Source organism: Etheostoma spectabile, chromosome 23 (assembly GCF_008692095.1).
Source record: "Etheostoma spectabile isolate EspeVRDwgs_2016 chromosome 23, UIUC_Espe_1.0, whole genome shotgun sequence".
In the NCBI taxonomy this organism is placed as follows: domain Eukaryota; kingdom Metazoa; phylum Chordata; class Actinopteri; order Perciformes; family Percidae; genus Etheostoma; species Etheostoma spectabile.
This window is the reverse complement of record NC_045755.1, coordinates 14,903,600-14,914,375: the sequence shown is the minus strand read 5'-3', so window position 1 is coordinate 14,914,375 and position 10,776 is coordinate 14,903,600. Positions and strand designations below refer to the sequence as shown.

The following is a 10,776-nucleotide window of genomic DNA, read 5'->3' as shown; positions in this document are numbered from 1 at the left end:
GCTCAAACAGGGCAAGTTTTAAACGTATTTTTAGCCTCTAAACATGTTCAAAATGTTATTACAAGTGCCCACCCATTCAAAGTGATTCCTTCTGCGTGAACACAGTGAATCTGACTGCAGTAGACGTGACAGAAAAGCATAAAAGTTTTGCTAATTCAGATGTGAGACGGCCGTTAGAGAGCTTATGGACCGTCTACAAACAAAATATAGATAACACAAAAACATGTAGACTATCAATTTAATGATTTAGTGTCTCCAAACTTACCTCAATTATAACTTGTCTCCCGCTAGTTGTACTACTTAAAAAAAAAAGCATTCACATTTTTGAAAATATTTTTGTATCTCTTTTTAATTAGGACAACTTTCATGCATTTCTTTCACATCTACAGCAGTCGGATTCACTGTGTTCACTCTGCAGGAATTGCATCACATAGGTAGGCACTTTTAATTACATTTTGAACATGTTAAGAGGCTAAAAACATGTTTAAAACTTGCCCTGTTAAAGGCTGTTGGGTGCTAACTCTAGCAGGAGGATAACACGGTGTAGGCAGCACCGATTGTTTTCATTTTTCTCTCTACTGACAGCACTCAAAATTTACAAATAACAGAGCTACGTGTTAAAATTGACCGGAATTCTCCTTTACGCTTTTCTCGGCTTGAGGGAAGTTTTCCAAATATAACAGTTGATGGATTAAAAATGAGTCATAATGGACATTGTTTGCCGTTTGAAGTGTCCTGTTAATAGTTTTACAGACGTCCCGCAAGGGGATTTTGTTTTATTGCAATACCGTGAGTTGCCACTGGAAAAGATTGACTGCCAGGCTAAGCATACTTCCTGGAGGGCTGGGCTAGAGGCACTTTAGCCAAAACTCTGGGGTTTTGTTTAGTTTAGTCTTTAATGGGAAAGAGTGATCTCATACCGAAAAAGACAATCCAGAAAACCCCATGTGTTTGGACTGTAATGGGAGCTTGTGTCAGAGGGCGTGTGATACCAACTAGATGCAGTTGAGTTAATCTCTATGCATGGCACATGCTGGGTAAACAATACGTGGATAGGGTTGGACTTCTCCAGAGTTGCCAATGGTGAGAGACACCAACCAAGACTGTGTTGATACTCACAAGAACCCAACTGAGATCCACTGTGTTGGAGCAGAGAATATGTTGTGCATGCCTTTGCTATGATCCTTCGAGTCCCTGTCCCTAGAGTGGAACATATGTATGTGTTTTTGGCAATAGCGCCTTCTTTGTGGGCTTTGGGCTCTTTGGGTTGTCTCTTGTTGACAATCTGTTGTGTGTGGTATTAGGATATATGTGCTATTCAAGACCAGTATCTCTAAGCACTGCAAAAAGAGTGTCCAATTAGGTGACCTTAAGTGACCTTAGGATTTTATGTGAACCTTTTTATTGATGATTCACCAACAGGTAGGCAGCCAATTATAAAGCAATTGGGGTGAGGGTTGGTATCTCCAAGTCTGAGGCCTTGGTACTTTTCTGTGCTAATCTGTCCCTGAGAGATGCAGGCATTGTAATGAACTGTTGTGGTTAAGAGCTCTCAGTTTACCCGGTGATCTATTTTCCGGGCATTAGGCTAGTGACTACATGAATACAGTTGTGAAATACAGTTGTGAATAGAAGCAGCCAACATTGGCTTCTATCAGAGGGTGTCTGGGCTTACCTATACGGACCTACAGAGGCCGGCTGGGAGGCTCAGACATCCAAAAGGAGCTTTAAGTTGAACCCTTGCTCATGTAAGTTGAAAGGTTGTTCTAACCTGAATGCCTCCCGGGGAAAGTATTCCCTTTGGTGGTTTCCCCCTGGGTCTCCAGTCAAGATCCAAGAGGACACTTTTGCAGACTATGCTGGATGAGTTGTATCTTTTCAGGCAGGGTACACCCCGAAGAGAGCTGGAGGTTGTGGCTGGGGGGGGGTAAACATGTACATCGTTTAACCCACTGCCACCATGATCCAGTACCCAAATAAATGACTTAAACGGAAGGATAAATGGCTTTAATCATTCTCTGTATAAATATTTACACTGAATCTCTACAGGCATCTGTCTGTCTGATACCCCTGAGACAGTAGAGAAAGCTTGAGGAAATGAATGCAAATGTGTGATTATACTTAACCAGTTCAAGATTCATTTTGGAGCCATGTTTCATCAAACTGAGATGGTTTGATGGTTATCGGAACCTTTTTCATTTCCTGCTAACATGTCTTCAAATATTTGTATGCATTTGTGTGTCTGTGTATCTCAACGCTTTGTCAGTATGCCTGTCTGACTGACTGTCCTGCTTTACACACACTTGGGATAAAATGAGACAATATTTACCTAAGCAGGAACTTAACCTCACGACAGAGTCCAACAAGATGTAGATTTACTCAGTGAAGAAAAACAATTTTGCTTTATGTTTACCAGCCATCATTGAACCTTCCTACATTATCATACTAAATTGTGACTAGTTATACCACCTCTCTCGCATTCGGCAGAAAATGTTGTTATTTCTACAATTGGGAAGCCTTGAGCTTCGGATGAGCAAGTCAAGTAGTTATAATTTTTTTATTGTTTTTTAAAACCTTCTATCCATGAATTGTAGTACTATTGAGCGAAGGGCTAAATGGATCTCTACCCCCTGCGGAGGAGCTGTACTGCAGCAATGATGCAATTTGCATTCCAGTCATGGTTATGTTCAAACATCAAGTAAACGCAGGCCTAACCCTGCACGCTTCCATGGAGAGGGCCAGCAGTGAAAATGCATGTAATCATTGAAAGCAGGGGGCAGGTGCCCTGGGCTTTACCTTGGATCAGTGCTCAGAGATGGGAAATGGGAATATGGACACTAGGGAGGCAGCCAAATGCATTGGTCTCAGTTGAACTATGCAGCTGCCAATAAAAACATTGTTTCTTATATTTCAGCTTGAAGCTACATCAACAGAAATCTGACACCTGTTGTCTGTCATTTTACAATTGTTGCTTATTTCAGCATAGTTTTTTTGGTTTAGATCTGACCCTCCTGGTGTCCACTACAAAAGACAATGAGGACAGAAGTTGGGGAGAAAAGGTGAGGTTAGCCTTTTCTGCTTCCCAGTGGGCATATGCAATTTTCAGCTCTAGTGAACCAGCTCCAGGACTACCTAAGTCTGAACAGAGAACAATACTCAAACTCATTTATTCACATCCTCCCATGACAGCTACTCACTTGTGTCATGTTTTTTCTTAATACACTAAACAACAAAAAGGCAAATTTGAGATTGCAGAATCCACTGACACATATTTAATTCAGTGCAGAAGTTGAAGGAGGGTGAAGATAAACCATCTTATATTTTGCTTCCTGTACAGTGAATGATTAAAAAGTGTGATGAGAAAACATATGAATAGTCATCTCTCTTAGGATAATAATGGAAGTTTCCTTATTTTGTTAGATCCACTGGTACAGACTGCAGTAAAAATGAGACTTGCAGGTAAACTCTGTGATTGATGGCTATGCGAAGAGTGCCACTGCTGCTCTCCCCAGGCTATTGCAACTGCACTCATGCTCAGTGGGCTGGCATGCAAGCCTTTTTACTAGTCAACGCTGAAGCAAAGACATCTGTCTTCTGTTCAGTACCACTTCCCTACTATTGCTTGCTGTGTCTTAGGAAAACAAGATAAAGATATTAAAACCGGCATCCAAGTAAAACTGTAAAACTACAGCCTGATTGGGGAAATTAGGCACAGCACTAGCTGTCGTTTTAAAGCAGAAGGGTCTTTTCGCACTAGGTTAATGCTAACATGACTCTCAACATGTGGACGGAAGCTCTAAAATAAAGTCTAGTCTCCCTTGAGACCTTTATTAGAAAACAATAGCTGTTCAAATTGAGCTGAAGAGGATTTCTGCATCTTTAGTTGACAATAGCCAGGTCACAGCTTTTGCTGTTTTGTTGCAGAGATTTCAGGTGTGGGACAAGGCTTATGGCAGTTGGAGGTGGACAAAGAGCATCTAGGGGAGTTAACTGTCACCACTGTGCCATGACCATCTGTATACTAATCCACTTTACTTTTCTAATCCACTTGTCTCAAGTGAGCCACAAGTGTGTCCCATTTGTATTGTTGGTGTTTTTGAATATAAATCGATGGACTTAAACATTTTATGGGGATTAGTCCAGCTTAGCTCCATGCCTAATGCAATGATTAGGGATTTCTGCCACAGCAGATAAGTGAATGTTCACTAGTTACTAAACAACTGGGCTCAACTGTTAAAGACCTTAAGCCAAAATGGCAAAGTCTTGGACAAGACAGCTCCCCAGCCGCAGTAGTGTGTCACCCAGAACCCTTCATTAACTTTAGTTACACGGTAATGCATCAGAGTCACATTGGTCATTGACCATCTGATGAAGTAAAACAATCCATTGTCACCATAATGTTAATCAAGTGAATGACTAAAGCTGTTTTTATATATGAATGAACTGAAAGTCCATCGAATCAGTTTCATCAAATCATGTGAGAAAGTTTCCCTTTCTCACATGTAGCACACAACAAGAGATTGCCCTTGGCAGACGCATTCTCACTTTCTGGAAATACTCTGTTTGGTCTTAGGTTAAGTCAAATTTGTATTCACTTATTTAACAGTGTATTGATCTTTCTCAGCAGAATGGTATTTTAAAAAAGCATTTACAGGCTGAATACCACAGGCTGAATAAAGTCTGATTAGTTATTTTACAAAAAAATATGGAGCTTAAGGAAAAAGTTGAAGCAATTCTGCAGCCTGATGATATTTATTTCAAACTGAGAAGTGATGAGCCACCAGTGTGCCATCAAATCTGACCTACAGCACCCAAAACTGCTCCAAGAGTTGTGGCCTAGACACAGAGCAGACAACCCGCGGTATTCCTAATACCAAAGGCCTGTAAAGGGCATGTCTGAGCAGTGTATAAATCAAAGCAAGGTCTACAACACAGGCAAATGCTTAAAGTTAAAAGTGAGAACTAGCGGGTCACTTAGGGATAAAAAAAAATTGTATAGCGCTGTTTGAAGAAAATGTTAAGTGCAAGTTGGAAATGGACCTTTGAAGATAAAATGTCCGCTCCAGTACGTACTGTGTGTGTGATGTATAATTACAATTTCCCCTCTCTTTCTAAGAATGTACATGCAAACATTGCATTGTAAAAATATATATTCAGGGTTGAGGGAAGATTGATTTTAAAGATGCCCATCAAGACCAAATATGGGGATTCTGGAACACATTCTGAAGATCTGGAAAGATGGAAATTCAAGCCACAGGCTCATTATGAGGCATTACCAGGTCGAAAAAATGCATCCATAAAAGTAGATAGGCAAACAAAAACCTTCAAAAAACAGCTTTGAGACATTTTGCATTAAAAAAGGCAAGAGTATTTCTACAAAGTGAAATGTGTTGCCAGTGCTTGTTTTTATTTTTGCTATCCTGGTTGGTCTGGTTTTGCAGGTTTAACTTGGTTAGAAAACAGTATTTGGAAAATAAACCTATATAAAAAGTCAATAGTTCAATGAGCAAAAAATCTTTCTTCCAGTGATTACTTCTTGTGATATCCTCATTTGAGTGGTTGCCTCATTTTCACACAACTCATCTTTCATCAGCCATTCATGTGCATTCCCTTTTTTTAGTGTTTTCCCCCTCAATTATAAAGCATGTGTCTAAATGGGGAGATGTTATTTATGTACTGATTATAAAAAAAATAGATAGCGCCAGAAATCTGTGCTTTTAATTATCGATGTAACTGGCGTACAGGCAACATTGTCACTGTTATTTAATGAATTGCTTTTAAACAAGCTAAAAGCTGATGCAAGAAAAGGTCACATTGCTCATATGATATTTTAGAAAGACATCTATATTTTAAAATATACTCATGAATAATCATTCATCTCCTCACACCATTACGCGTTTAAAATATGGCATTGTATCCTTTTAAATGCGCACAGCCTGTATTCAGAAACGGAATCAGAGCAGAGCAGGTTTTTTTAGGCGGGGGGCTTAAAGAGATTGACACTAAAACTGAGCATTTCAGAAAGAGGCTGAATATAGATATATTCAGACTAGTTTCGCTTTGCCAGACCATCCACACGCTGCGGAGCAGAGGAGGGTCAGGCTATTCCACACAGCAATGCAGGATGGGAGAAAAACGTGCGCTGGTTTATTGGCATTTCTTTAAACCTATCACAGTCGTTTGGGTGGTGTTAATCTCCAGATGGAGACGCTGCAAAATAGTCTTGCGAGAGAAAACTCAGATTGGACATATGGTCTAGCTAGCTGTCTCAATTTACCACGCAAAGATCTGAGGAGCAGGTAACCATGGGCCTCATAAATACACCGGAGATTAAAATTCCAACAATAAAAAAGGGGAAGGAAATGGAAATCAGCAAAAATACATGCATCCAGTGGGTTTTCCTGTGGCATCGGAGCAATACCAAGAGTGGAACGTCAAGGAAATAGACTATTTCAGACAGAAAAATACTGTCAGTTTTGAACATTAAAACATGTAAATCACGTAAAATACAAGTATAAACCTCAAAATACATTTGCTTAAATACTTGACTTCAATGCCAAGTTGAAAGGAAATGATTGAGTTATTTCTGAGTTGAGAAAGAAGGTGAAGTATTCCTTTATAACATTTTACGATTGTGCTTTAGCCATGGCCCTATTATAAATGCCAATTAAAAGTTTTCAGATACTAGAATGCTGAATCTGACTTGTGTGCCTCATTAAAAATCTCCTCTTCTCTTTTGTTCTCTTTTGTAGGTTCCATCTGAGTAGGAGGTGGCAACAAAAGACCAAATGCCATGGATGTATTCAATTTCACGTACTGGAATGCCTCTGAAGGCAATGATACAGAAGTTGTGGAAGAGAGTAAAAGCGCCTACAAGACTGTGGAGGTCGTGTTCATCGTGTTGGTGGCCGGTTCCCTCAGTTTGGTTACAGTTATTGGAAATATCCTGGTCATGCTTTCCATCAAAGTTAATAGGAACTTACAGACCGTCAACAACTATTTTTTATTCAGCCTTGCATGCGCTGACCTAATTATTGGACTTTGCTCTATGAACTTGTACACAGTCTACATAGTAATGGGGTATTGGCCCCTGGGCCCGGTGGTGTGTGACTTGTGGTTGGCCTTGGACTACGTTGTCAGCAATGCATCTGTCATGAATCTTCTCATCATAAGCTTTGACAGATATTTCTGTGTCACCAAGCCCCTCAGCTACCCTGTTAAAAGGACCACCAAGATGGCGGGAATGATGATTGCAGCAGCATGGGTCCTGTCTTTCGTCCTCTGGGCACCAGCCATTCTCTTCTGGCAGTTCATTGTTGGTGGACGGACAGTGCCTGAGAAGGAGTGCTACATCCAGTTCTTCTCTAATGCTGCAGTCACTTTTGGCACTGCCATCGCCGCCTTTTACCTGCCTGTCATCATTATGATTCAGCTCTACTGGCAGATTTCCAGAGCAAGCAAGAGCCGTGTGAAGAAGGATAACCGCAAGCCGTCAGGAGCCAATCCAGAGCCCCTGTCACCTGGCCAGAGAAGGATAAACACACCAAAACCCAACAATAACAACGTTCCAGGGGAGGATACAGCTCCTTCCCAGAGCCAGAATGCTGATGGAGCTAACCAGCATGACCAGCATGATGGAAAACTGCAAAATGGCAAGGGACCTTCCTCAACCTCTGCTGAGGGAGAAGCCGAAGGTGACGATGTGGCAAAAGAGAACTGCATTCCTGGAGAGGAGAAGGAGAGCTCCAATGATTCAACATCTGGCAGTGTGCCTGCATCTATTCAGAAGGATGAGGAGGCGGCACCATCCACCGCTAACTCCAGTGCCGAGACAACCCAGCCCCTCCCATATCAGCGAGCCAAAGCTGGGGGCTCCAAGCTGACCTGCATCAAGATCAAGACTAAATCGCCCAAAGGTGACTGCTACACGCCATCCAACGCTACAGTTGAGATCGTCCCAGCCTCAGAGCGGCAGAATCACGTGACGCGAAAGATTGTGAAGATGACAAAGCAACCTCCCAACAAGAAGAAGAAAATGCCGCCTTCACGGGAAAAAAAAGTTACCCGCACCATTATGGCCATCCTGGTAGCTTTTGTTGCCACCTGGACTCCTTATAATGTGATGGTGCTTATTAACACCTTCTGCTCCAGCTGTATTCCCAACACAGTGTGGACTATTGGCTACTGGCTGTGCTACATCAACAGCACCATCAATCCGGCCTGCTACGCGTTGTGCAATGTCACATTTAAAAAGACATTCAAACATCTTCTTCTCTGCCAATATAAAAATATTAGGTCAGCTAGATAAATATGGGCCACTTAGTAGGAAGAATTGACGTATAAGGGGTGTGTGTGTGTGTGTGTGTGTGTGTGTGTGTGTGTGTGTGTGTGTGTGTGTGTGTGTGTGTGTGTGTGTGTGTGTGTGTGTGTGTGTATTTGTATTTGTGTGTATTTGTGTGTATTTGTGGGCATGTTAAGGACTGCAAGAGTACATGAAATTACTTTCCACTGTTTTATCTTTTTGTTTTTTAATTTCTCTCTCAATAACCGGTTGTAGCACTTTACTCAAGTTCAACTGATGCCAGTTGCGTTGAGATGTGTCATGCAGAAGCACCATAGATCAGTAAGGTTGTGAAAAATTCTGTTTGACTCTGAGTTGTAAGCTAAAAAAAAAACAAGGGTGTGTAAAGCAGGGACCACTTGGGAGTGACACTGAGCTGTTAGAAAATGAGAAAAGATAAAGAGCGGAAGAAGATCGGCGCTGTACGAAAATACAAGACTTCAAATGGGAAAATAGGGCTGACTGAATTTACAAACCTAAACAGTTTAAAGTTCAGTGGAGATACCTGTAGATAACTGTACATATCAGTGCATACTCAATATTTATGTGGGTGTGCTAGCTCGGAGTATGTGTGTAAGCCCATGTGTACCCCTCTGCCTGCCTTCTTTCTGTCTGTATGTGCTCCTCATCATGGCACTTCCAACCAGCAACATGTAGGATAAAGTGGAGCAGCTTGGGTAGATTGCCTCTAACGTGATCACATCAGGACTGGAAGCTATCCCATCTAACATTGAGCCCCTTTGGGAAGGAGTTGCCATCAATACATAATATATATATAAATATATTGAAGCTGTACAATTACCAAAAAAAGATTCTCACTTGCCTCTACTGGTAGCATTTTATGGTGGTAATTTTGCTTTTATTTGGCCAAATATGTCTCAAAATTTCTGCCTCACATTAACAAAGGAATGCAAATGTGTTTTTGCTCACAGCCTTGAAAAATGTCATTTTAAAAAAATCCAACAGCAGCACGTCTCTCCATAAACAATATCCTGGCTACACAGACCTTTTTAATACAGAGATAATCTATCTAAGTGAGAAAATTTTCTTTTTCTTTACAGGATGTTGACCCATTATGTGCCATAAAATAGAGATATATGTATCCATTAGAGACAACTAGTAATTTGGATCGAAATAACCCCCATTGGAACAGTTCTACTAAGTCTCTACTAAGTCTTCTTAGTCTTCCCAAGAGTTAGATGAGAAGATTGATACCACTCGTGTCTGTAGATATGAAGCCAGGATACAGTTGGCATAACTTAGTATAGAGACTGGGAGCAACTGGGGAACTGCTAGCCTAGCTTTGTACAACATTTTAAAACAAATCAGTCCATCAGCATCGCTAAAGCTCACAAATTAACATGTCATATCTCGTCTGTTTCGTGTGTAAAATAACCAAAGTGCAAAATAACATGTTGTGGTTTTACAAGGTTCATGTGTGGGACAATTTTTTTTTGGCAGGGAGAAAAAATCTTCTGAACTCTTGTTGTTATTGTTAGGAAATCACTACACCCAGCTCAGAAATAGACCCTCACGTTTTCCCTGTAGAACCACAACTTGTTTTCACATTGTTAATTTGTATGAAAGAGTATAGCCTGCCTTGTTTCATCATAGAGAATAATCAAATAGCTATAAGAACAACAAACAACACAAGTTATGATTAAATTGAGAAAACAAATGTGGCATGAGACAGGATGGTTTATTTTATGGCAGTTATCAAGATGGTTAAGAAGATCAGTGTTTGCTGTCACTGCGAGGAACCGTCCTGCTCTGTATGTGAAACAGGTGGCTGGAGCTCAGAGCTGTGGTTTATTACTGTCTTTGGGAATGCTTTGGTGGTGCGTGTTTCTTTGTTGTGTGTAAATGAGTGGGAGACATCATACGATTCTGCCGATTAGTAGATTGATGTCACAGCGTCTACTGTACTCACACTGCAAAAAGGGGTGTCTAAAAACTAGATAAAAACACTAAATCTGAGGGAAAAGGTTCTCAAAACAGGTGAAATTATATGTCCATGCAGCAAGATTATTTCACTTGACAAGCTTGCTTGATTTAAGATTATAGTCTAAAATTGAACACTTAAAAAAAAAGAAATGCACTCTTAAAACAAGATAAATTATCTAACACTTCTAAATCTAAGGTTTTTATCTTGGTAAGAACCAAATAATTTGCAGTGCACTGTACTGATGATGATTGTAAAGACGTGTGTGTGTGTGTGTGTGTGTGTGTGTGTGTGTGTGTGTGTGTGTGTGTGTGTGTTGGGTGGGTATGTGTGTGTGTGTGTGTGTGTGTGTGTGCGTGTGTGTGCGTGTGAGCTCTGAAGTGGGTGTGGGTATACATGCTGATGTGTGTTTGCTCCAAGAGTGGAGTTTACTTCTGATCACGGGTCACAACCTTGTGATTTAAATAAGGGCTATTTCCGCGTCTTTACTGTC

The 10,776-nt window shown here is 40.8% G+C and overlaps 1 protein-coding gene across 1 annotated transcript in view; it reads left to right on the top strand.

Annotated features, from left to right (window-relative positions):
• The window catches only part of chrm2a (cholinergic receptor, muscarinic 2a), an 81,606-nt gene extending 71,683 nt beyond the window's left edge, over positions 1-9,923 (top strand). Inside the window, exon 3 of the mRNA XM_032505118.1 lies at positions 6,753-9,923. Coding sequence (XP_032361009.1) covers positions 6,794-8,308 — 1,515 coding nt within the window. The 5' untranslated portion in view covers positions 6,753-6,793 and the 3' untranslated portion in view covers positions 8,309-9,923. The remainder of the gene's footprint in view (positions 1-6,752) is intronic.
• The last annotated feature ends 853 nt before the right edge of the window (positions 9,924-10,776 follow it).